Source organism: Manis javanica, chromosome 2 (genome assembly GCF_040802235.1).
Source record: "Manis javanica isolate MJ-LG chromosome 2, MJ_LKY, whole genome shotgun sequence".
Lineage (NCBI taxonomy): Eukaryota > Metazoa > Chordata > Mammalia > Pholidota > Manidae > Manis > Manis javanica.
In genome coordinates, this window is record NC_133157.1 from 26,327,851 (window position 1) to 26,354,297 (window position 26,447).

At 36.8% G+C, this 26,447-nt stretch overlaps 2 protein-coding genes and 1 non-coding gene across 11 annotated transcripts in view; 1 reads left to right on the forward strand and 2 right to left on the reverse strand.

Moving 5' to 3' along the window:
- ABCA1 (ATP binding cassette subfamily A member 1) overlaps positions 1-12,345 on the forward strand; it is a 122,626-nt gene extending 110,281 nt beyond the window's left edge. For 4 of the 5 annotated variants that reach the window (XM_073226824.1, XM_073226818.1, XM_017680011.3 and 1 more), the window contains exons 41-50: positions 792-921; positions 1,177-1,297; positions 2,096-2,158; positions 2,804-2,910; positions 5,008-5,149; positions 5,543-5,677; positions 6,684-6,787; positions 7,388-7,480; positions 8,136-8,379; positions 8,982-12,345. In XM_073226824.1, the coding sequence (XP_073082925.1) occupies positions 792-921; positions 1,177-1,297; positions 2,096-2,158; positions 2,804-2,910; positions 5,008-5,149; positions 5,543-5,677; positions 6,684-6,787; positions 7,388-7,480; positions 8,136-8,379; positions 8,982-9,122 (1,280 nt within the window). In that variant the 3' untranslated portion in view covers positions 9,123-12,345. Of the gene's footprint in view, positions 1-791; positions 922-1,176; positions 1,298-2,095; positions 2,159-2,803; positions 2,911-4,436; positions 4,631-5,007; positions 5,150-5,542; positions 5,678-6,683; positions 6,788-7,387; positions 7,481-8,135; positions 8,380-8,981 lie in introns of those variants that run through there. The other variant, XM_073226825.1, reaches the window with a different exon arrangement.
- The window catches only part of LOC108409429 (protein NipSnap homolog 3A-like), a 46,988-nt gene extending 20,773 nt beyond the window's left edge, over positions 1-26,215 (reverse strand). Inside the window, exons 1-7 of one of the 5 annotated variants that reach the window (XM_037027492.2) lie at positions 25,944-26,210; positions 23,744-23,773; positions 22,933-23,143; positions 21,063-21,221; positions 19,387-19,536; positions 16,278-16,364; positions 15,416-16,186 (exon numbers count right to left, since the gene is read on the reverse strand). In XM_037027492.2, coding sequence (XP_036883387.1) covers positions 16,110-16,186; positions 16,278-16,364; positions 19,387-19,536; positions 21,063-21,221; positions 22,933-23,143; positions 23,744-23,773; positions 25,944-26,003 — 774 coding nt within the window. In that variant the 5' untranslated portion in view covers positions 26,004-26,210 and the 3' untranslated portion in view covers positions 15,416-16,109. Of the gene's footprint in view, positions 1-15,415; positions 16,187-16,277; positions 16,365-19,386; positions 19,537-21,062; positions 21,222-22,932; positions 23,144-23,743; positions 23,774-25,943 lie in introns of those variants that run through there. The other 4 variants (XM_073226838.1, XM_037027494.2, XM_037027493.2 and 1 more) reach the window with 4 other exon arrangements.
- LOC118966950 (U1 spliceosomal RNA) lies at positions 24,575-24,737 on the reverse strand. The gene has a single exon (XR_005053707.1). It is a non-coding gene; the product is annotated as a U1 spliceosomal RNA (small nuclear RNA).
- Positions 26,216-26,447: the final 232 nt, after the last annotated feature.

Below are 26,447 nucleotides of genomic sequence, written 5' to 3' on the forward strand. Positions count from 1 at the left end.
ATATAGGCCAGAGAATCAGAAGGAAATATGTAAACTTTAGCTCTATTAGGAAAATCATGGGCCTTGCAGATGTGGCCATATATAACCTTTTACAGTCTATAAAAGGTAATTTACTGCAGCTCTTTCTATCTTTAGATAGAGTCTTTAAAAATATTTCTTCTGCAGCCACATTACTATTCTTTATTACTGGCTCATATAGTTAGATGGGCCATTTTAATGGACATAGAAGAGGGACTCTCTTTTTCAACATGGAAGGACAAAGGAGATGTATAAGGAATTTAAGGAGTACTTACATAAAACCAGGTGATATGAGTCATAGGTTATATTACATGCTGTAATGTATTATATTACATCATATGATTATAATTGTAATTGCATTACAATTACATTACACTTTAAAAAGGGACATATTTTTAAGGTGCTGTCTAATTTTTCTGAGTGAAACTTATAATTTACCAAAATACTCTAAAAATTACCTTGGATTGTTTGCCTTTTTAAAAAGGATTTTTGGCATGTCTCATTAATAAGGAAACACTAGCTATCTTAGACGAAGTTACAGATCTGATACATGTTGGCTTTGAAATTCTGAATGATACTGGGTCGCAGTGTGTTTTTCCAAACCCTACTCTAAATCAGACTTGGAGAGTTCTTACTCCCTTACTTTTTTCCTCCTTGTTGTAGGCGATAACCAGTGATGTCTGTAGGAACATAGATGAATTTGAGCCTGAATGGGAGGAAGGGCTGTGGTCTTCAGTGCCTTCATTCTGACTACATCTCTGCATGTCTTTCAGGGGAGAATCGCTTTGTCTCACCACTCTCTTGGGACTTGGTAGGACGGAACCTCTTCGCCATGGCCGTGGAAGGGCTGGTGTTCTTTCTCGTCACTGTTCTGATCCAGTACAGATTCTTCATCAGGCCCAGGTGAGTCTCAGAACTCATGGAGCACCTGGTTGAGGGTCACAGAGGAGGATCACAGGGGAACCCTTTGCAGTGGTCATTGGATTGCATTGTGCTCAAAGCAGATAATCAAACTGATTTTCCTAATGTGGGCATTCCCAGCCCCCAACACTGCCAATCCTGGAAACTGGAGAGTAGCTTTTATACTGCTTTAGAAACTGGATCTTTGTCTTGAAAAATAACTTGAAAGGTTGATTTTTGTAATTTGTTTCCCCTAAGACCTGTAAACACAAAGCTTCCTCCTCTGAATGATGAGGATGAAGATGTGAGGAGGGAAAGACAGAGAATTCTTGATGGTGGAGGGCAGAACGACATCTTGGAAATTAAGGAGTTGACTAAGGTGAGGCAAGGGAGCACAAGTCAGAACAACGTCTCTTCAGTTTTTTCAGCTTTATATGTTGGAAATGAGCCTTTTGCTGATTTGCTTAATGAAAAGAGCATGCTTCCCAAAATATGCATCTATATCAAACCACTGTCAGTTTAATTGCATTTAAAATATAGCATGGGGACTTCTTAATTAAAGAAATCCCACCAAGAATACTTTTATAATGTGAATTTGTATTCTCGAGTATATTTGTTATCACACTTATATTTATGTGTTTGTTGTTAAAGTATACTAATACTGTATACCTAGCCAAAGCTGATGTAGGGCAAATAAATGGTTGATTTGGAGATTCATAGTCCAAAAAGCTGATACATCTCCATTGTTCCAGGAGGAGGGTTTGTTTCAGTACTCTGTGCCAGAATCCCCAAAACTCACTTCTTGTAATATGTACAATATTTGCAATGTCTTGATTATAAAATTTTACCCTGTAGAATTTAATTTTTAAATATTTACAATATATTTATTAAGTAAATTTAAAAAGTGTAGATATTAATGGCCGATACACTTTTTTAAAAGGTTTATATTAGATTAAAAATGAAAAGAAATTAATTTTTATTATGAGCTTCAGAGTCATTCAGAAGTTGGTTGCTACACAGACAGACCAAGGCTGTTGGCACATCAAATATGTCACTTAGTCTCATCTGTGAGTCCCATTTCATGGTGTGTTTGGGTTTAAATTCCCTTTTCTACAGTTGGTTGGCATAGCTGTGAGTTGCCATAGCTCATGACCTTTTGCACTTTCGTTTGTTTTAGATATACAGAAGTAAGAGGAAGCCTGCTGTTGACAGGATTTGTGTTGGTATTCCTCCTGGTGAGGTAAAAGCACTTTGTTTACATTGTGTTTGTCCTTATTAATTCAGACTGTTTCTACCCAGTCAAATAATGTCTGTAAGAGGTAAAATTGTTTTTTAAAGGCTTCTTTATTTATATCTATGTGGAGCAATCAGTCATTGAGAGGATGGGGACCCCATATGTCAAAAGAGAACAATTTTGGATAATCTCAGGCAATTTCAGAAAAGCATGCACATGCAAAATGTGATTTTTGTGATCTTTTCAAGATGATGGTGAAATTCAAATAGATTTTTAAAAATAGATTTTCCCCTTTCCCATTCATGTTTGTGTTCTGTACCTTTAGCCAGATCAGATGGTAAGATGTGATTGGTTTGGCTTTCATTACTATGTTTCATACATTAACTTTGGCCTCAACCTGATGATTAAATAATACTTACAAATATGCCCACACTTAAAATGGTCTCATGATAAGATATATTTTTAAATATCTATATGAGTTCTTAAAACCAAAAAAAAAATGTACTCTTAATTGATATTTAAGAATGGTATTTTAGGATCATGTAATATAAAAACTAAGCTGAGGCAACTATAAGGTTCATTTATATGATCTGTGTATTATGGATATGTTTAGTAGTAGTTTGCTTATACAACTTACCCAACCTTTTTCAGTGCTTTGGACTTCTGGGAGTCAATGGGGCTGGGAAATCATCAACTTTCAAGATGTTAACTGGAGATACTACTGTTACCAGAGGAGATGCTTTGCTTAACAAAAATAGGTAAGAAAAGATAACCACTACTTACATTTCCTTTCATTCTCACTTTATTCTTTTTATCAGCTTTATTCAGGTATAATTTACATACCATACAGTTCACTCGTTTTAAGAGTATATAATTCAACGACTTTAAGCCAGTTTGCTATCATCACAGTCCAGTTTTAGAACATTCTCCTCATCCCAAATCTATTGTATATACACATGATAAATCTATTATATATACACATACACATACAAATGTGTAATTGACTTCATATTGTACCTAGGTTTTTAATTTACTTTTTATTACTAATTACTATTAAAAAATAGTGTATTATGGATATTCCCCAATAGGTTACATATCCTAAGATGTAGATTTTTACATTGCTGCATAAAATTCCCCTATGTACATGTACCTATGCTTTATTTAAGAAATTCCTTATTTGGGGACCCTTAGTTTCTATTTTTCACTCTGTAAATATGTCCTGTGTTCATCTTTTATTATTTCTTCAGGAAAAGTCCTATAAGGTAAAAGGGTGTGTACTTGCCAGGTTGCCCATTCTAAATTGTGTATCAGTTATTGAGGCCACATCAGGCACATTATCTGAGAATGCACAGGCCACCAAGCAGGCTGATCTTCAGGGTTACAGCTCTACTTTAGAGACCTGTTAGGCCATGTTACCTTTGAATACCCTAGATATGTAGGGCTTCTCTGGGCTTTTTATGTGGGGAGATGGAACAAGGCAGTGGTTTTTAAACTTTGATAACTATGACTCATAGTGACCAGTACATTTCACCTCTCAACCCAGTAAATACACAAAAACATAAACATGCATATAGCTTAAAGCTTTGTAAAACAGTACAAACCTGCACTACTTGTAGCACTCTCTGATATTTCTTTTTCTACTCTACCATGTCATTAGAAAATACTAGTTGTGACCCACTAAATTTTACAACCTGTTAATGGCTGCTGACTCACAATTTGAAAACAATGGACAGGGAACTACCAACCAATAAAATTGAAAAGTGCAAGGGACTGAATGTACTTATGGATCTCCTCCTCTGCCTCTTACCAGTTTTTTCAGTAGCAGTGTAAAGGAGGTTTAAGAGAACAGAAATTCTGGAATAGCAGGCCTAAGGCTGCACACCTGCTTCCCCAGGCTTGTTCCTAGTACCAGGCTCCTGGGACATAGTAACTGGCCCAAAATAAGGTTTGTTACAGTGACTGGTTTTAAGAGCTGGCTTGGGTAGTGTAGCTATCAGGGCCAGGTACAGTGTCTATGGGTACCTCAATCATAAGTCTGGAAAAGGTAGGACATGGAAGTACTAATTAGATACGCAGAGGGGAATGAATACCGCTGACAGGCAAACTCATAACTGTCCAAAGGCAGCTGCAATGCAGCCCTCAGAGTAGATGTGACACTGAACTTCTCCCACATTGGGATTCTAACCTGAGATTGGCTTCATAGGGCCTAAAAGCTGCCCCAACCCACCAATATATGTAAAATTGCATTTGTAGGTATATTTTTTTCTTGTCACCAAATTCTCAGAGGATCTGCAATCAAAAACACTTAAACCAGGAGGGTGCCTGGTTTGGGCATTTAGTGGAACCAAGTGGTCTGGACCATGCTGAGGCTGAGTCAATATATAGGCAGCAAAAAGTAGAGGGAGGTCATGCCAGAGTTGCTGGAGGTTCTCTGCATCTGAATGGCCATGAAGGAAACTCCGGAATAACAAGACATTTTGGTACATATGACTGGGCCACAGAGCTGAGTATGGGGTGGGCACTCAGTGTTAAAGCCCCACGACTGTGTGACCGAGGTTGTTGGTAAGGATGGTGCTGCAGCTGGGATGGACTTGAGAATTTTGAAATGGTACTGAGCCTGCAGGTTGAGGTTTTGGGGGAGCCACATATGAGAAAGGACTGGGCACAATAGAGGCAGAAACCGACTGCCAGAAGGACTAGCATCCTGCGGGCAGAAAAGCTGTTCTTTCAAGCTGCGGCAATTGTACTCACTGGTATTTCTGACCTGTGTAAGCATACTTCATAGGGATGTTGGACAAGATTGTTTGAGTATCTCTAAATGCTTAAAACCTGACCAGTTCTGTTTTTATTTGCAGTATCTTATCAAACATCCATGAAGTACATCAGAACATGGGCTACTGTCCTCAGTTTGATGCTATCACGGAGCTACTGACTGGAAGAGAACATGTAGAGTTCTTTGCCCTCTTGAGAGGAGTCCCAGAGAAAGAAGTTGGCAAGGTAACCTGGGTACCAGAAAACCAGGCCGCCTCCTTTGGCATACTGACGACATATCTTACGGCTTTGACTTTCACATGACTGTTGGCTTGGGGCTGGTTTCCATCGTGGGTGCAGCACTGTGGAGTGCTGGCTCCCTGCACCTCCTCTCAGAGCGGGAATCGTGGTGGAGAAAGTGGGCAGGGATGGGTGGGCAGGCATGCTGGAGGGCCGAGAGGGAGTACTGCTCCCACCCACCTAGTCCCTTCCCCCTGCTTTTGGCCCCTCAGTATTTGCCAGGTCATGCTTATAGAAGCTAGTCCTACTCAGTGGAAGAGTTTCATATGTAAATGTAAGAAAGCATGATAAAATTACCAAACCAGACAAAAGTCATGGTGCTTTTTATTGGTCTAATAGGTTGGTGAGTGGGCAATTCGGAAACTGGGCCTCATGAAGTATGGAGAAAAATATGCTGGTAACTATAGTGGTGGCAACAAGCGCAAGCTTTCTACAGCCATGGCTTTGATTGGCGGACCTCCTGTGGTGTTTCTGGTGAGTGTGATTGTCAGTGGAAAACTGCTCTTCTGGCTTGAATTGAGAACGTGACTTTCTAAAGTCCTACATGTGTAGGGATGTTGCATGACTGGCTTGGAAATGGCATGCCTCACTTCCCTGACCAGGAACAGCGGAGCAGCCTCAGGGAACCAGAGGGAAGCAACCTTGTTCCTTTCCTTGACACTAATTGGGGGTGGTTCTGCCATGCCCTCAGATGCCCCAGAAGAGACACACTAGATACCTTGTTTCTCTAGCATGGAGAACACTGACAAGTGTGGCTAAGGCTGGATATGTGATTTGACCTTTCTCTGGAACATTCTTTCTGACCAACTATGTGTTCATCCCTCTGAGGATGGGGAGTGTGGATACAGCTTCAGGGTCCCCAAGGTAGCACCTGGGTCATAGTTCCTTACATACTGATAGATGGAAACAGATTAGACTGGCCAGTGGCCCTCAACCCTGTTTTTCTCTAGAAGACAAAAGCATTGTAATTATTATATGAAGAAAGCTTGGTTAAGGCTTTAGTGTTGTCCGAAAAACTTGGATCTGGAATTTGTTTCTATAAACTACCAAGCACCATAGAAAGGCTAAACTGTTGTGAGCTACAATAAAAAAGAAGAAAAGGAATTTTACCCAAACTTTATACTGACTTCAGTGGAGATTTCAGACAAAAGAATTTTTTGTATATACTTGGCAGTCATAAAAAAATTATTGAAACTAAATGTCTTTTCCCCTTCCCTTTCTGTTTATTTGGAGAAACTTTATTTCACAAACATTTGAATTTACTACTTCAATGACACATTTATAAGTGAACTGTTACAAACGAGTATGAAACTTTTACTTGTAAGGTCTGGTTCTTTGGTCTCTCAAGAAATAACTAGAAGGGCAAGTTAAAATTTAAGCTGTTTCAAAGGTACTTCTGCATTTAAAAACAAACTTATCTTTGTTGTTGGGTTTTTTTTTCTTTCCAGCAAATAATAGGACTATTTTATTCTAATTACAGGATGAACCAACCACAGGCATGGATCCCAAAGCCCGGCGATTCTTGTGGAATTGTGCCCTAAGTATTGTCAAGGAAGGGAGATCAGTAGTACTTACGTCTCATAGGTTGGTAGTGAAGACTGGTGTGGCTTTTGTGTTGTGTAATTTAAAATTTTTCCAAGTAGAATATATGATCATTATATAAAAATTAGAAAATACAGAAAGAGAATGAGAAAGACAATTATAATGACCTGAAATTGCATCACTAGATTACTGTTATTGAGCTAAATATCTTTGCAGATTTTTCCTATGAAAATCTGTATGCACAGGTGCACACATGTGTGTGTTTACAAGCAAAAATGCAAGCTTAGTGTATATATATATATACTGTTCTTTTTCATTTAATATATTGTGAACATGATTCCAATTAGTAAATTTAGATGTCATCACTTCTTACAGCTATTAGTGGATGGTATTCCATTAGAATATACTCAAATTTATTTAACTGTTCCTGTCTTTGTAGATCTTTGGACTATTTCCAACTTTTTTCACAGTTGTAAACAGCAGTGGAGTGAACAGTGTTATCCCTACATCTTTGCATTGTAATAGGTTGCAGTTATGCCCTAGGAAGCTGGAAATCTGTTTCTTTGAAATGCCAGATGTTATATGATGTTCTGATGGTTATAGGCACATCTCTCCAAAACTAAAACCTCTGTTTTCCCACAGTATGGAAGAATGTGAAGCTCTCTGCACTAGGATGGCAATTATGGTTAATGGGAAGTTCAGGTGTCTTGGCAGTGTCCAACATTTGAAAAATAGGTAACAAAGATAATTTCTTTGGGATAGCACCTTCTGAGAAAGCTTTTATTTATTTTTTTCTAAGTGTATAAATGGTGGCTCTAAAGAGAAATAAACTGAACCAAAAGATATAACAGAAAGAATGAAAGTTTTGAAGTCAGACAGAATTGCATTCAAATTCTGTCTTTACCTTTCTGAGAGTAGTAGGAGTGCTAGGAATAGCCACTTACTAGCTTTGTCATATAGATGAAATGGAAAAATTTGCACGTGTTGGTATGGTTAGAGCATCAAACTCTATACTTTTATGCAAACTTTAGACAAATGTTATGGCTTTAAAGTCAAACACAAACCAGTCCACATCTTGGTCTTACCACTTAGAAATTCTGTACCATGGGCAGGTGACTAACTCCTTGAGCTTCAGTTTCTCTATAACATCTCTCAGATTTCATAGGTTCAGATGAGGATTAAGTGAAACTGTGTGTCAAGGCACTCAGCATGGTACCTCACATGGAATAGGCATTTAATAAATGGTAACTAGTTCCTTTTCTGAGATACTTATTTCTGGGTCAGTCAGGGACCTTGTTTTTCATGGCACCAGTTGGGTTTCAGGGCTAAATATTCTTTTGAGACATTTCCTGAGACTCTTCCATACCTTTTTTTTTTCTTCTGTTTTCAGGTTTGGAGATGGTTATACAATAGTTGTACGAATAGCAGGGTCCAACCCTGATTTGAAGCCTGTCCAGGAATTCTTTGGACTTGCCTTTCCAGGAAGTGTCCTAAAAGAGAAGCACCGGAACATGCTGCAATACCAGCTTCCATCCTCATTATCTTCTCTAGCCAGGATCTTCAGCATCCTTTCCCAGAGCAAAAAGCGACTCCATATAGAAGACTACTCTGTTTCTCAGACAACCCTTGACCAAGTAAGATTTGAGTGTCAAAATAGATTTACTTCTCAGGGTGAGGATTCCTGTCCCCTGTCCCCTATCCCCATTGTGGGCCCTAGAGCAGTTCAGGCTGAGTTTGAATTCCTGACCTACTGGCTATGCTTTTTACTAAAGTTTTCCAAATTTGGAAAAGGGAGATGATGTCTCTAGCTTATAGGGTTATTAGATTGTAACAATAATCATGAGAACTACCATTTATGGGTACCTGCCACAGACAAGGCATTTTTCCAGGTACATCATCCCATTTAAATTGGACAACATCAAGTAACAAACAGATCCTGGCACTTAGTATATATTCAGTAAATGTTAGTTTTCATCCCTCTTCCCATTAATCAAGCCTGTATGAATCAATGTAAATATATGATTGAGCACTTGGTGATTTGAGAGGCAATGTAGGTCAATTTTTAAATGGTTAATGGGTTTTCAAGTATTCCCCTCTCCCTTACACAGAGTTTTCTAGTTAATCTATTAATGCAGTCTTGTATTCTCCTACTTGACCTCATTTCCACATGGGGAAAAAAATCCAACTGGAATAAAGAAAAAGCTATTTTTATAAAGGCCTGTTTTTCTTTTGACAGGTATTTGTAAACTTTGCCAAGGACCAAAGTGATGATGACCACTTGAAGGACCTGTCATTACACAGAAACCAGACCGTAGTGGATGTTGCGGTTCTCACATCTTTTCTGCAGGATGAGAAAGTGAAAGAAAGTTATGTATGAAGAATACAGTTTGTACAAGGTGGCTGGAAAAAAGGGGTAAATAGCCCTTTCTTTGCACCATGTGAAGTGCTCCAGAGGAAAGAGCTAGAAGTTTGTGTGGGAAGAATTAAACTGGATACTGTACTGATACTATTCAATGCAATGCAATTCAATGCAATGAAACAAAATTCCATTACAGGGCAGTGCCTTTTTTATAGCCTGTGTCTTGTATGGCTCTCGAGTGAAAAAGACTTGAATTTAGTTTATTACTTTATTATACTATGTGAAACTCTAGTATGGAACCCAAGGACATATGGGTTTGAAATACTTTTTTTATTCCTTTGTATTCTCACTGGGGTTGCAACAATAATTCACCAAGTAATCATGGCCAATGATTATGAAAATCAAAAGGTGTGCACATTCCCATTCATTAAGCCGTGCCATGCCAGAAGACTGGTCTCCCAGTGACACATCCATTGCTGGCAATGAGTACACCAGAATTACTAGTGCCAAGTTGCTCAGAAAGCACGAAGGACCATGGTGTGTCATGCACACGTTTGTGAAAGCTGCTCTCCTCAGAGTCTATCGTTAAATATCAGGTGACAAAAGGTGCCATGTGTCGGGAAAATACTACTTTGATTCCCTCTTTGATGAGCTGCTCTGGAGGTGGTAACATACAAATTGTGCCTCTAGGCAAGTGAGGCTTGGTTCTACTGTTACATTGTCCCTCACTTGGAACCATGGGTCTCCAGCGTCATCTTTCTGGTACTCTTTAAGTATACTTAGATGCTGGCTGGAAGCAAAGAATCAGCCAAATTGTTGGGGTTGCAAGCTGCTGAGGTCAGGGCATGAGATTAAAGAGATGGCATATTCAAACCTAGGGAGGCCTATGTCTGTTTGTCCTGGTTATCTACTAACATGGTACATTGCATCTCAAGATCTTGTTGTTTGACATAAGTGTAGTATTATTTCTGGCTTTCTGAACTATGTAAACTTAAAAAGATGGAGCTGTATTTTGACAAAAATCTTTGTACTTTAATGTTATCTGGTTTAAGTTGTCAGTGATTTCTGAAACCTTAGAATGGCCTCTTTGCAGAACCCTGTGGCATAGAGGAGTATGGCACACTGCTTTGCTAGCTTTATTTTCTCATGTAAGTTTGCAAGTTTGCAGATGGATTAGCTGTCTAGTGTTTAGTGATTAGAAAACAATGTGATGGTCAAGATCTCATGACATTATGTTTCAGTTCTTTAAGATCATTTAACATACTTACAATCTCAGTTTGTTAACCAAGTATTTTTTGAATGTATGTTATAGTTGAATGAGTATATGTATGTATGGATTGGGTGAAGAGAAATTAAAGTAGATTTCCTGTGCCATTAGTAAGTCCACTAACTGATTTAAAATTTAAAATAATAGTTTTTTTTTTTTTTTGTGGTTGTGGAAGCCCACTGAAATACTGGGCAGTCCACTTTTTGAAAATATCAACAATGCAAAAAAAGCCAAGAAAGTGTCAGTGTCACAAGGGTCACAAGAGTGAACGATGGATGCCAGCACAGAGAAGGCGGCTGGCTATAAAACTTGTTGAACACAATTTGTGTTTATGATATTTAGTACCGTTAAATAGTTGGCTTTGAAGATTTTAAACACCCCATTATGACAATCTCAAATTTGTCACCTCTTCAATCACTAACCTATCATGAAAAAATTAAAAACAGCAAATGCCCCCATATGAAGTTTATTTCAGACTTTTCTAACTCAGTCTTTTTTTTATAGTAAACACTTCACAAAAATATTATTTCACTAATGCTTAATGTTATCTGTCTTGAGACAACAAAAATATGAGAGAACTAGAGTTCAACTGATCTATTACTATCATTACAAATTTCTTTTTTTTCTAAGTTTTTAACTTTATGAAGGTGTAATATTTCAGATCTATTTCAAATCTATATTTTTTTCTTTCTTCATTTACAGACTGTTTTATAGCTCACTGCTTGGAAAAGAAAATGTCTTTTAGAAAGTAATGCTAGTATTGTTTTCTAAAATGATAAGTAATGAAGGCATACTTCCAATATTCATTGGCATAAGAACAGTATATTTTATGCTATCTTTAATTATCTAAAATTTATAGAATAGTTTCTCCTATCGAACTTAAGTATTTTCCATTTCACTAGAATCATGTTCTAGTTCTCTAAATCCATGAGCAGCTCTTCTTGCTTTAATTACTCTGACTTCAAGGCCATATTTAAAAAAAACCAAAAGGCACTGTGAACAAGTTTGAAAAAAAATACAACTTTTCAATAAAGATTTAAAGGATCTCTTCTGAAGCTGGAAACAATCTACAGTTACACATTGATTTCATTGATACTGTTACCTTTTAGACTATCAAACTCATAATCTTCTAAATTTTCCTGTGTAAGCCTACTTACAGCAGAAACTTTTACCCTCTCAGTTGAAATTTCCATACATTCCCTGTGGAAATATAACTGTGAATTTAAAAAAGAATTTCAAGAGTGTTTTAGGATTTCTACTTTGGTTTCTTTTGGAAACCTCTAACAACTGTAAGCAGGAAAAATACAAAAGAAAACAGTAAGAAGCCCTTTGTATGTAAATGTCCAACACAGTTCATTATTAAAAAACAACCAAACCTCAAACTACTGTATTTCAAAATCTGTACTGAAAGCATTGTGACTATTTAATGTTGCATATCATTCATTCCCTGCATAGTAATCACTGATTAAAGGGGAGTTGTCTGTTTTCTTCTTGTGGTTGTACACATCAGGTAAAATTTTTTCCAAAGAGCCCTGTGTCATAATATTGTACCACTCTGATATTGATATATTAATTTGTACTCCTGTTACTATTTACTAGGAATAATATATATAGTAACATAGCTCTAATTCTCTTCAAAGTTGTTGCATCCCTTTTGTATTTCCGTAAGGATTAAGAATTCTACTCTCTCTTCTTACCCTAGGACAAAACTATGTTTTTGTGCTTTTTATCATTGGCCCATCATTCCAAGCACTTTATGCTACTCGAATGGGATCTATTTTTGCACTGGAATATCAGAGAACTGCAAAACTAGACAAAAGTTTCACAATAGATTTCTAAGTTAAATCATTTTCAGAAAAGGAAAAAAACAAAAAAATTTGTATTGTCAGTAACTTTATATGAAATATTAAAGCATATTTCTATGTTGTAATGAGTCATGAAATAAAGCGTGACAGTTTTGTTGGTCTGTACAAATTGATTTTTGTGCATTTGTAGCACCACCTACTGTTAAAGCTTATAAAGCCATTATGGGAGTAAGAAATGTCCACTTGTAGAGGGGAAGCTGTGTGGCTTAAAAGTGAAAATTTTAGAAAACGTCTTGTTAATCACAAAAGAGAACTCGGGGGACTTCCTGGAAAGAAAGGGTGTTTTGCACTTTCATGATTTAGCTAACTGGCACTGAGTTTAAGCAATTTTTAGATAAACTTATTCTGCTTAGTGATTTGAAAGCTGTGGAGATCTTTGAAAATATTCTGTAGCTAAGCTTATTTAATCAAAGTCTCATTACTTCATTTGTTATTGAGCACTGCAAAGGCAGTCTTCAGTGCTCTTGCTTATTCAGCCGAAATGCAAGGACACGGTAATGACGAGTGTACTGGTAAGATGCTGGGTGTGGATGACAAGGAGGAGCGTGCAGAAGTAGAAGAATGCAGAAGGAGTTATGATACTGAAATTAATGGAGGCGCCTTCCCGTTTCCTGTAAAAAGTGCTGAGCAGTCTATACCTAAGATAGGTAGTGCTACTGTGAGACAAGTGGATGTATTTTTCATAGCTCATTAGACATCAGTTTCAGAAATGATGTCTGCTTATTTCGGTACTTGGAGAACTGTCACACAGCCCTTATTCTGCACACGGTGGAGCTGTGGCTTTATTTATGATCTCTCCTGAATGGCTGTGACGATGTGTGGTGAACAGTCCTTTCCTACAGCGTGGATCTGAACTCTGTGCGGAAGCATCTTGGCTTGCAAGGGAGCCTGGTTGACCATATGGTAAGAGCTTCACAACTTGGTCTTCCCCCCCTTAAAGTTCACATTACAGGTGACATCAATGAAATGATAGAAAACTTTCTTTATGAAGAATGACAATTGAGGGAGAGAATACTGAAAAAAGGCAGTTAATTTAGGTAACAATGTAAATTACCCATGAGTCTTGACCAAAACATTCTTCTAATTAGAGAAAAGCCTACATGAACACTACAAGTTCAGAAAACTCTGGAACCTTTGGAATGCTAATGCATACATAAATATGAAAAAGTGTAAGAAAATTAACTTTTTCCCAGTGTTTTACTGTGTTGTCTGGAACTTCATTTAATCCTCAGTAGCTGCCCTTTGAGGTAAGCAGTACAATTTGACATGAGTAAAACTGGCTCAGAGGATAAGGAACTTGTCCAGTTACCCGGCTAGTAAGTGATAGGGGGTTCTTTTTGGTGAAGGTGGGCATCAATTAAAATTGTCCTTGTAAAATCAAGTTCAGTACCACACAATTTAACAAATGCTTACTTAACTCTACTGTGTGCCAGGTGCCTTTCTAGGTTCTGAGGATACAGCACTGAAGAAGACAGAACTCCTGCTTTAAGGGACTTAAATTTCAATGGAGAAACTAGTCATTTTCACAGTGGATCTGTGAGCAAACATGATTAAGACAGGGGCGAATGCTAAAAAGAAAATGAAACGTGGTGATGGGATAACGATGGAGGTGGGAGTCAGAGATGGCTTGTCTGAGGAGTGACATTAAAGCTCAGATCTGAATAAAATGGGTAGGAGCCAACATTTGAAGGTGGGCAGGAAGAACACTCCCAGAAGAAAACACCTGGTGCAAGAGCCTCAACATAAAAGGTGGGCAAGTTGGGGAAGTGGGAAGAGAATTCTAGTGTCTCTGGAGTGGTGGGGTGGAATCAGAGATGGCCTTGCAGGACATATTAAGGTAGCTCCATGTTATTGTTGGTACAATGAGGAGCCACTGGTGGGTTTTAAACAAGGTAATGGTTTGATCTAATCTGCAGAGAGAACATTGGCTGTATGGAGAGAAAGGACAGTAGAGAGACTAAGAAAGATGGTGGTGGATTGGGAAAGGATAGTAGCAACAGATATAGGGAGGAACAGTAACATTCAGGATCTATTTTAGAAACAGAACCAACAGGACCTGTTGACAGACTGAATGTAGGGGATGAGGGAAAGAGATCATTAAGGTGACTTCTAGTTTGTGTGTTAGAAAGGCAGTTGGTATTTCAGTCCAGAGGTCAGGGGCAGTGATGGGAAAGAAGATAAAAATGGGTGAATCAAGAGCACAAATACGGTACTTAAGCCTTGGAACTGAATGACTGAAGATGACAGAATATTTGTGAGCCCTGACCTTGCCCATGTTTAGAAGAGATGCCAGCAAAGGAAATGGGACTGGCAAGTGAGGAGGAGGAAAATCTATGAGTATGGCACCATATACTGAAAGCTCCAAAATCAAGGTGTTTTCAGGAGACAGAGTGGTTAGTTGTGTCCCAACACTGCTGAGAAGATGAGCAAGATGAATCCGTTCTGACCTTCAGCAGAGTAATTTCAGTGCACTGACATGAATATGTGCACTGACATGAATATAGGCCTAACTAGACTGGATTTATGGAAGAATAAGAGGTAAAGAAGGGAAGACAGTAAATAAAATTCTACAGAGACTTTTGCTTTGAAGGGAAGCAGAAGACATGATAATAGCTGGATTACAAAACTTTCATTTGGATTATTGTGTTAATAGTATAGGCTGCATCTGAGTAACATCTCACCTGTACTTACTGATTTTTTTTGTTTTTTAGTCCTTTGACATGTCTTCTATAAGGAGCCTTACACTCTGTACTTTGTTTTCCAAATTTCCCTTAGACAGCTAATTCATAATTTACTGGTATATATTCACAATATGTTTTAGAAACATAAAATAATTTCGCTGTAAATAAAGACTATCAAGGGAGCTTGGAAGTACCAAACCTAGTTTAAGAAGGCAGAGGCACTCAACTAAAATGGAAATTCAAGGTGCTTCAAGGAAAACCCTAGCATATCTGTGGTGGTACTCAATAACCTTTCCTTCTCAGATCAGTATGTTATTTTCTTGGTATTATTTATCATTAATGTTGGTAAATTATTACTGCCATGACCCTATAGCAACTACAGTAAAAGCTCTAGAGAATATAACATAAATACAAAATGCAAATTAAAAAAACCCAGAACAGGTATGTAGGCTTTTATTAGGTCAAGTATTTCCATAACAAAGATCTCCTTAAAACAAATCGAGGTTCCACATACCTTTATTAGTATTCCAAAATGAAAATTCATTCATTATAAATGAACACGTTCAGCATCTAAAACAAGTCTTCTGAAGTATTTTTAACACTGAGACCTAATTAAATTATTTTCCAAGTTAGAGTGACCAATAATTACTGTGAAAACTATTATTAATACAGATGACACAGGTGATACCACACTTTCCCAAGGTAATGAAATTATTTGATTTTATATTATGAATCACATTTAATATCACAAAATAAACTATTGGGAAAATTTATTCTTAATCTCCTAAAAAGCAGACATGATGAAAAGACAGACATTGTATATAAATAATTTAAAAATATTGTCAGACACAGAAATGTAAAACCATCTTTTGAACATAAGAAAATGCTATAAAGCAAAGGGTTGTTAAAATAGAGAATAAGAGATATTCTGAAAGAAAGAAAAATATCGTGAAGTAGTGGCCAATTATTTCTAAAGTATAATCAATACTGTAATGCCATGAAGAAAACGAACAGAACTATTTCCAAAGGTAGTAGTGATAAAGGACAGAGGTGGCCTTAAAAATGCAGAGATGTGGTGAATTAACCTACCATGTTCTTCAAATAAAAGTGAGAAACTCTTGAGAGAATTTAAGTGCCATGAGCAGACACATCTCATGACAGTTAATGAAATACTTTGTATTTCAGTGGAAAACTATTTCAATGGTGAAAATGAAGTAGGAATCAGAAGCATATTCTTCTGAGACACGAGGTAACTGACGCTTTCCCGAACTGGAAAAAACATTTCATACGAAGGCATATAAGGTTTTTGACTAAGTCAAATTTGTTCTCAGAATAATTTGTGCTTAGTGAAACAGCTTACCAGCTGCCACGATTCTGGGATCCTCATGGGACTGATGTCTCCCAGCTGCACGACTCTCTGCACTCTCATTCCACCAAAGAACGTGAACTGAAGAAATAGACCAGAAATAGATTCTAAAACTATGGCATTATTAGAAATAAGAAACACAAAAAAATTAATCAGAAACATTAAATCTTACTGTTTAAATAAAAATAGTGACTATCAAAAAGGTTCAAGTAATAAGTATGTTGATATGATTTCAGAGGACTCAGATTTGGCAGAGAAATTTATAATCAAACTGGCTTTTCAGATGAAGAAACAAAAGTCTGGAGAGAGGAAGTAAAGTAACAAAGCTAAAGACACAATCTGGACTAGACCTAGGTTTCCTGACTTCCTACTGCATTTTATTTTAAAAATAGCAAGATTATAAAAAAAATTGCATTTACTACTAAAAAACTGGAAAGAAGAAAAAAAGTAGCATAATACTCTTAACCATCCAAAGAAAACCTCTGTTAATATTTAGTGTATTTCCTTTAAGAAAATATGAGTAATTCAAATTAGGGTCTATATATTTGAAAAAATCAACAATGTGTATTTTCTATGGCAATAACAATTTTTAATGGCTATGTGAATTCCTTCTTATAGATAAAAAAACTTTTTATTACAATTCTTCATTGTTGACTATATTCAAAGTACTGCAGTGCCCTACAAAATACTGAAATATTCTTATACTTAAGTCATTTAAAATTTTTTTGTAACTACAATGTTACACATGTTAGCTGTCCAGATTTTAGAAAATACAGGTAAATAAAAAGAGAAAGCAGGAATCATTTCTAACCCTACCACCTTGAAATAAGCACTTTTTTATGTTGGTGTATCTTTTCTACATCTATGTATATGTGTATGTATTTTATATGTTTACATACTTATATTTATATAGCATATGTTTATGCTTATATAAAATACATGATGTATATGTATTATAAGTATACTATATACATAGGGTCATACAACCTTCTTTCCAATATTTCCTTATTGTAAACAATACTGACATAGCTTTCCTTATTGTAAATAATCCTGATATAAGCTATATATAGATATATAAATGTAACAATGCAGACAAAATAACTACTACTAATATTTATTGGCTGCTTTCTATGTGCCAGGCCTGATTCTAAGTATTTTGCATATATTAACTCACATAGTCTTCACAATAATCTTAGGTTATTAATATTATCATTTTATCAATAAGTAATGTAAGGCACAGTAAGGTTATGGAATTCACTCCAAGTAACAAAGTTAGTAAGTGGTGAAGCTGATATTCAAATCCAGGCAGTCTGGATCTGATTATTTCCTCAATATAAACTCCTAAAATTCAAATAGAGAACCAAAGAGTATCTTATATATACTTGGAGCTGTATACAGTAAGTATATATATATATATATATATATATGTACCATCCTCCATAAATTTGTACTGATTTACACTCAGCATTTTACCATTTTCATCTTCTGCTAAGAATCAATTTATGATTAAAGTGTACACACAAATTTTCAGTTGTTTTTAATAAAAGACATATGTCCATTATAAAAAGTTAAAAGACTTAATAAACATTAACTCCATCATTCAAATGACCAATGTATATTTGACATCATGTCAAATTTCCTTGTTGTATAACTGAACACAACTATGCACCCATGTATATTTACTAGAATAATGGCAAAAATAATTTAAAAATTAAGGGTTTTTATTTATATTGCCAAATCTGGGGGGGAGGTGGAGGAGATTAAGTCAGTATGAAACACACTCAGTATATGAATACTTATTAACCTAATACCATAGCTATATAGGTGAAAAATGGTAGCTCATTATTGTCTTAACCTGCATCTTCTAATGTACTTAGTAGTTATATGTACATCTTTACCTTTGCATAAATTTATCTTTTTCTTTTTTCTTTTGACTTTTGTTCATGGTATTTTGGGGCATGCAGATTGAAGCCTTTTTAGAATTAAATCATCAGGCTTTTTTCTTCATTGTTTCTTTTGCTTTTTACTTAGATACATAGTTCTCATCCATATTATTAAATAAATCTATATTTTACTTTAGTAATTCTATGACTTTTTTCTACTGAAATTTATAATCTATTTTAATTTTAGCATATGGTGTGAGGCAGACATCTAATAATTTTTCTCTTCATATATTTTTCAACTTGAAAATACCTTTTTCCTTATATTTTAACTATTTTCTTAGGATATATTACTAGTAATTATATTTTTGGGAAAAGATCAGAAGCTCAGCTTTGAATATATTGGGTTTGTTATGTCCATATGTCCACTGGATGTTCAAATAAGTTGAGTAGGCAAATGGATATAATGAGTCTTTCAATTTTTTTTTTAGCTGTTCTTAGGCATTTGACCTTCCAGATGAACACTACATACATTTTTTAGAGTTTGCCACAAAAAACTATCTAAAATTCTGACTGCAATAAACTTAAATTTAAAAGTGAAAAGCCACAAGTTATTATTGTTATTCATGTATATGTATTATTTCTAGCATATATCAATATATAAAGTAACATTTTGGTCTTCGTATTCTTAATGTCATTCGTGTGTGTGTGTGTGTGTGTGTGTGTATGAATGAATGATGTAAGAATACAAACACCAAAATGTTAATAGTACTTAATCTCTAAGTAGTGGGAAATGTTTTTCCCCCTTTTTGGGCATGTTCTAGTATTTAGCATTTGTAAAAATATGCTTTACTTTTTCATTCAGAGACAGTCTCTCTACCCTAAGTAATATTATTTTAAAAAATCAGAAGTATATTTAGAGGGGGAAAAGAAAATATGGAAGAACAGTTTTTTAAACTCTGCAGTTTTTAAGTTTTTAAATGTTAATCATTTTGCTGTATCATGGAAAACAGCAATTCAGCATTTGCAAAAGGTGTTAACATTCTAAATAAGATGTAAAACAGATTTTTTTCAACCCTTAAAAGTATAAAAAAACTAAAAAATTGGCAACCAAAATTAAAATATATGCTGTACTGAAAAAGAGAGACAAATAGTTCCAAGGAACTTACTTAGTAGATAACCAATGTACTTTGCGGTTTTCTAGAAGAAATGAACAACTGTACCTCTGTTGAGTGCTCCATATTCTGTGTGGAAAACTCCAATTAGCTTTGAGTAGCCTAGATCAACATGGGCATTAATTGCCCTTTTAAATGCGTTACCCCACAGAGGTGGCCCACCAGGTTTCATCTCAAAAATAACCAGTTCGTATACTCCTGGTGTAGGAAGAAAAATAATTATTTTACAAAAGATATTCAAGAAATGTATAAGCAGGTTAGTCTGGTTCCAGTGGAAGGCTAAACTATATATACAGATTTGGAAGATCATACATATATGCATGTTTATACAGATATATTTATGGATTCTTCGCATTATTTTCTTTGTTTCTATGTTTAGAAAGTCCTTGTCCATATTAAAGGGTCAAGTTGTAAAGCTTACCAAGGCTTCAGAGGGTGTTAACATTCTAAATAAATGAGATGTAAAACCAAGGACAAAGAAAAAGGAAGATATGTTAAACTATTATCTGAAATATTTTTAATCTATAAAATTTGTCAATAAAACTTACGAAAATTTGTAATAGGATTAGGATTTTAGAGCTGAGTTGACACTTTAAGGTGAGGAATGAATAAAAAAGAATTTTCTCATCTCCTATATTTTCTTCCTTCTTTGCAATTTTGAAGAACTACTTTTTTGTTTGTGTAATTTCCCTCAATAGGATTCCACTTCTAACAGGAACAGCAAGCAAACAACAGACCCAAAGTGATTTCTGAGTATTTGAGGGAGGGAAAAAACAAAACAAAACTAAACAACTGAAGGAGATGATTTTATTGTTCCTAAATACCAGATAAACACTTGAAAAGTATTTTATCTTCTGATCAGAAGTATGGTGCAAGTAGAAAGAACAGGGTACAAGTAGATTTGATAAGTAAAAAGAGAAAAGTACAAAGTTCCTAAAGAACTATGAACACAAAGGAAAAGAACCAAGATTTGGCACTGCCTTAGAACCACCGAGTTTCTTTACATAGTGCCAGAAGCTGAGGAGAGGCTGAGGTGGGTAAGGATCCAAGTAAGTCTTTTCAAGTCTCTTCTAATCTAATACATGGTAAAAAATTGGGATTATGGAGGAAAGAAAATTTAAATTAGTTTATGCTTTTTAAAAATCTTACTTTTGTTTAAAACTAAGTTGAGGTAAATATTTCCTTAAGTCAGCAAAAGACAATGAAATCAGCAAAAAGGTAACTCTTCAGTAATTATTTTCAAACTTGAAATAAGAAAAAGGAAAAGTTCAACTAGAATAATACAGCTTAACATTTAACAGTTTATTCATTCATTCCACCAAAACAACCAGTCTTACAAGCAAAGCTATACTTAAAATGTTTTAAAGGTAACTAATTTGTGTAAATAATTACTAAACTATAAGATTTCATATGGTATCTTTTACCTAATGGTACATTTGTTTTCTTTGCTTCAAATCTCCAACTTCTCATCCTTTACTTCCCATGCCAACTTTTTATATTTATACCACAAGCTTAAGAGCTTTTCCAAATTGGAAAATATTTAACACTTACTGTTTTAAAAAGCAAAGAACTCATATTCAATCTTATCTCTATAATCACAATCTATTCCTATATAAAACAGGGGATTATTATTTTTTTTTCCTATGCAACGTTAGTTTTTATAGCTTAAATTCTTTAGTATTTTCTACATCAAAATTCAAAGTGACTAAGAGGAAAAGACTTACCTTCTTTTGGAGGCTTCTCTAATTTGCACCATGGCACCAGATAAGTAATCTCATTCTGATGTTCATCTATGAGAGGCAAATTTGGAATGAGAAACTGTTCTTGCCATTCCTTATCTTTGGCCAAGGCTTTCCGAACTTCAGCTCGATGAGCAAAATTATCTATGTGGAAGAAAAGGAGTAAGAAAAATAAAAAATTTTCAACTTAAAATCACCTGTACTTTTTCTGAGTTTCATTCAATGCATCAAGTGTTCACTGGGGCCACAAAGATACTGTGTGTTCTGTCACTGGATATCCCGACATAAATAGATATGAAATGTGTCCCCAAGTTTCTCATGATTTGAAAGGAGACTGGAAATGTAAACAACTGAGTGTAATGTCATGGAGTGGGCTTTATAGGCTGTACCACTTAGTAAGCCTTTGTGTGATTTAGGTAGGTTACTGAATCTTTCTGTGCCTGTTTTTTACTCTGCAGAATAGGAATAATGATAGAGGATCTATCTCCAGGGTTGTTGTGAGGATTAAATGAATTAGTATATGAGAGGAGCTTAGAACAATGTTTGGAACCTAGTTCATTCTCAATACTAGTTAATGATTCTTATTAGTTGAGTTGTGGAACCTAAGTTACATTGCCGATTCAGAGAAAGACTACTTTTTCTTCAGTGGTGGTGGTGTTGGATGGTCAGGTCAAGGCATACCCTGAATTAAATTTAACATAAATTAAATTGAGATATACTTTCTTAGGCTCTTCTTTGAACAGTTTCCAAAGAAATAATACTGATTCTCTTACTTATTGTCATCCATTCTCTTTGTTTAGTACTTATTTCTCTTCTGTTTGCTACTTAAACAGCTTTTATATATATTTACTAACATGTGGGTCTAGTACTATATTTACTATTATGGCCTCACTGAGACTAATGGTAAGAGTTCTCTGTGATTTATGCTGGAAATTAATCACGGAGCTTGGAGCTTAAGTGAGTTCTATCAGGACCTCACTAGTAATTTTTTTAGTAATGATCCAAATGGTGGGACAGTAAAACTCTGTTGTAATGGGGTTTGTTCTACTACAAGAGGGGAAAACTGAATGGCCATGCTAAGTAATACTTTTCATATTAAAGTACTTAATGATTATTAACTTGGGATACTCATGACCAAACACTAAATGAAATTATTAAAAGTTCTTTGGATATCATTAAGTCCTGATGTGCACTTCAGAAAAATTAGAGACTGGAATAACATTCTATGATATAGGAATTCCTATAACCTGTGTCAATATGGGGAGAACTCTGATTGCCCTTAACTTTCCTACAGCAGCTTAATGAATAGCAATTCCTCAAAACCCTGGGGTTTACAAATGAAACAAAAATGGTTCTCTAAACATAACAAACTGTTAAATCTCAGAGTTGGGTGAGACCTAGAAGTTACCATCTCCATTAACTTCTGCATCCTTAAGTTCCTACATGTTTGAATTGTTTCTGCTAAAATCCTGATACCCACCCATAGCTTCTCCCTTCCTTTATGATCTTAGTTCACTTGGGCTTTTGCAATCACTGCTTTAAATTTTTCATAAATCATCTTTAAAATAAACCATTCTATAATTTTTCTGAGAATTAATGTCTAGTTTATGATTTATGATTTGAAAAGTGAGATGCCACATTTTCCATTTATGATAACTTAAAGATTTGGGCAAAGGATTGTTAGAGGTATACCACTGGGAGTAGTAATTAGCAAATTTGTTTTTATGTTGTTGTTATCCTTTTTAAAAGTTTAATTTGACCTGTGTCTGTTTATAGTCATACAGATGTAAGAGATGTAAGGTAACATTTATAGAATGAAAATCTCTGTTGAACACTTAAGCTGGAAATATCATACCATACTTCCAAATATGAAACACTTTGTTGATTCTGCCTCCAAATTCTGTCTTCCAGAATCCAATCAATTCAGAATGAGCTGTCCGAATATGTATGTTTTTCTTAATGTTTTCCAGAAACTCATTCATCTTTGGAGGTTTAAAGCAATAAGTACGAAATTCGTAGAATGTTCCATTGTATTGTCTGGGGCCAGTAGCAAAAGATGAACACACCTGAAGAAAGATAAGACAAATTTAAATATTCTGGGAAGGCAGGGTTTATAATATTGTTATAGCTAAATCTGCACCTGGGAACATGGGACACCCAGTACGCTCACTGTCCACGTTTGGACCTCTGTTGAAATCTCTCAACAGACATTTGTTTAGAGAGATGTCAGTAAAGATAACTACTCTTAAATGTGTTGAACATATAGCTATTATTTCCTAGCAGGGGCCCACTTTTAGCCACCTTTTCATGAAAAGTTGATCATAAGAAGGCATAGGGTCTTAATGAAAGTCCTTTACCCATGAACTACAGTTAGGTTTCTAATAAATTTGCAAATGTTTTGCCACATTTAGCCAATACTCTATCTTAGTCAATACTATACATGCTATAGTTACAGATTTAAATGAACTTTATAAAATATGCAGGTACTTTCACAGGCATGATGGAAGTATGTTTACTAGCAGAAAACTCTTCTTCAGTTATTGTTTTTAAAATGGAAATTGCTATACAGATGAAGGTATTTCCCAAATTTAATGAAGTAGATCACTGGTAAAAACTGGGACTGGAATGTAACCAATGCTAAAGGAAGCTATAAACTATCCAATTACCTTATAACATGGAGGCAAACTGTAGGAATGCTGTAAAGAAAAAAATCAGGGTCAAAGGTAAGAATCATCTGAATCATTACTAGGTTTAATTATAGATAAAATGTGATAAGGGCATTTAATCCATCCATTTATACCACACAGATGGAAATATCTCATAAGAACCATTAGTTATTTTTGTATTAGTCATATGTTCAATATATATATTTTTGTCCTAATTTAATCTCCTCAAATCTGAGTGAATTTAGCTAGGTAGGAAATGCCTAGCCAGAGATTATTCTCTATTTGTACATGTGTGTGTGTGTACATGTTTATACACAGGTGCATACACACACTCATATAGCATCTGTATTTACAAATCTTACTGTAGCTTTTGTTATCATGTGCCAATTTCCTGAAGCTAATTAGAGTTACCTATTAAAAGTTTTGGTACAAAGCAAGCTATGGACAAATGTGGTATTTATACTGATTACATGGCATGTTAAATGAAACCAGTAGGCTTCTCCCTCTGACATATTTTTGGTTACAACAGACAATTTGCATGTAATACTATAACTATCTACTTAAGCTAATTTCATTCATGTCCCTATTATTACATTCCTATTGTCCAAGTGACTAAGCTTACTTGGAAAACAAGTAGTTTCACCAAAAACAACAGCAGCTACTCCTACTTTGGTGGACATACTTTTTGTGTCATTTTAACCAAATTCTAATAAAAGAATGTTATGTAAAGAAACAACACCCTAGTATTATAGTTTTAAAAGTATTATAAATAGAACACATCAGAAAATGGGTCAGTGGGGTATTTGTCACAATTGCTTTTTTTTTTTTTTACAGGGGAAAGCGCGAACGCATTCCCCTCTACCACGAATTATGCAGTTGAGTTTCCCACATTTGGGGAAGTAGCAGGGGTCAGCACATCCGGAGTGCAGGGGATAAGCCTCGCCCTGGGGAAACTACCTTCGTGATCATGGTATCTCCTCTGCCAGGTATGTCTGTCACAATTGCTTTTTAAGTTGATTTGAAGAGAATTTGTATTTGGAAACAGGTATGTGGTTAAAAGCACATATTTGCATTATCTTTCACCGGAGAAAGTAGAGGATATACCCAGAAAAAGGGTAAGCAGCAGTAACGTAAAGTGTGTTATATATATACTTGCGGAGGTGATTTTTGTTACAGGCCAGAAAATAAAATCATGCTGGGGGAGGAATCATGAGTGCTTCAGACTGCCTTCATCTCCCAGTGAGGGCTCATTTTTGGCAGCAATGACTCCCAATTCACTTATAAGAAAACAAATGGTCGACATTTGATAAAGTTAATGTTCAGATGAAAGTTGCAAGGAATAATTATCGGCCCTATCCCAGTGGAGAGTTCAGGATAAAGACTGTTTAGCTAATCTTTGGTGAATGGATCATTAATGCCTCTTAAATTTTCACCAGAAACTCAATCTCTAGAACAGGGTAATCTCCTTCCTATCCTACCAGCCGAGAAAGGAATAAAAAACAAACACCAAAAGGAAAAAATCCCAGGTTAGATTCACAGAATAGGCCAATTCCTGACATTAAGGGCTGAATCGCAAAAATCCGTTTTGTTCGTTTCTTAAGTATGATTAAACGAGGTTGCTATCATTCTGTACACTACGAGGTTCCTGACCCTGTCCGGCCTGGGCACCGGCGGCACGAGAAGGCGGGCAGCTGGGCAGGTGCTCCACCACCCGCCCCCTGGGGCTCTTCTCCAAGGTTCTCTGTGACACGCTCGGAAGTTGTGTGTTTCGTTGCACAGGGGGGGGCCGGGTCTTATGCCGACTTGGCTGACCATTTTCATCTTCCACTTTCAGTCTAGAAGGAGCAAGTGGCTTGTCCAAGCACAAACCAAAAGGGGCGGCCGAGCAGCGCCGGCCGCGGACCGCAACGCCGCGAGCACAACGATGGCGGGCGGCAAAAACGCAGCAGGCGGAGCCTCAAGGCCACGCGGCAACTGAGCCAGAAAAGGGCGGCCGGCGAGATGGCGGGGAGGCGACGCTGGCAGGCGGGTCGACGCCCCTCGTGTCCACGTGCGTCCCGGGCTCCGGGACTCGCTCGGTAACCAGCAGCTGGGGGAATCCCGCAAGCCTGGTGGGCGCACGCGCAGCACTCGCAGGTCTGGGTGCGCCGCGCGCTCCCTGCAGACGCCCGCCCCGCTCCTTCCCCCCGGCGGGCGGTACCTGAGGCGTCGGCGTCCGCGCGGCTAGACTTCTGGTCAGGGCGCTTCGCACGGCGAGCATGGCGCTGCTTGGAGCGCTGAGAAGGGCAGCCAGCCGGTATTCTTTCTTAGATCCTCCTCTTAATGGCTTCCCGGCTGGACTGCTGGCGGACGCAGGCTCGGGGCGGGACTCGGCGGGGTCAGCTCCGCCTGCGGTGCCGGGAGGCCGGCCCGACTGCCCAGGCCGCTGGAGGCCCGGGGCCAGGCGCGTTTGGCGTCATCCCCGACCGTTCAGTCCCCGCGTGTGGCCCTGAACGTTCTTAGCACGTCAGAGGTCACGTTAGGAGCAGCTGGATGCTGAGACGTGCCCGTGTCGCCCTTCTGAGCCCGTCACGTCATCTCCAGGAGCAGCTGCGTGCAGTTCCACGTTTGTGTGGAGAAAGCGAGCGTATAGGGCCCTCGAGAGAGAAGCAAGTGTAGGTGCGTGCGTCTGTAACGCTTCACGCTGCAAATCGTGGAGGTTGCT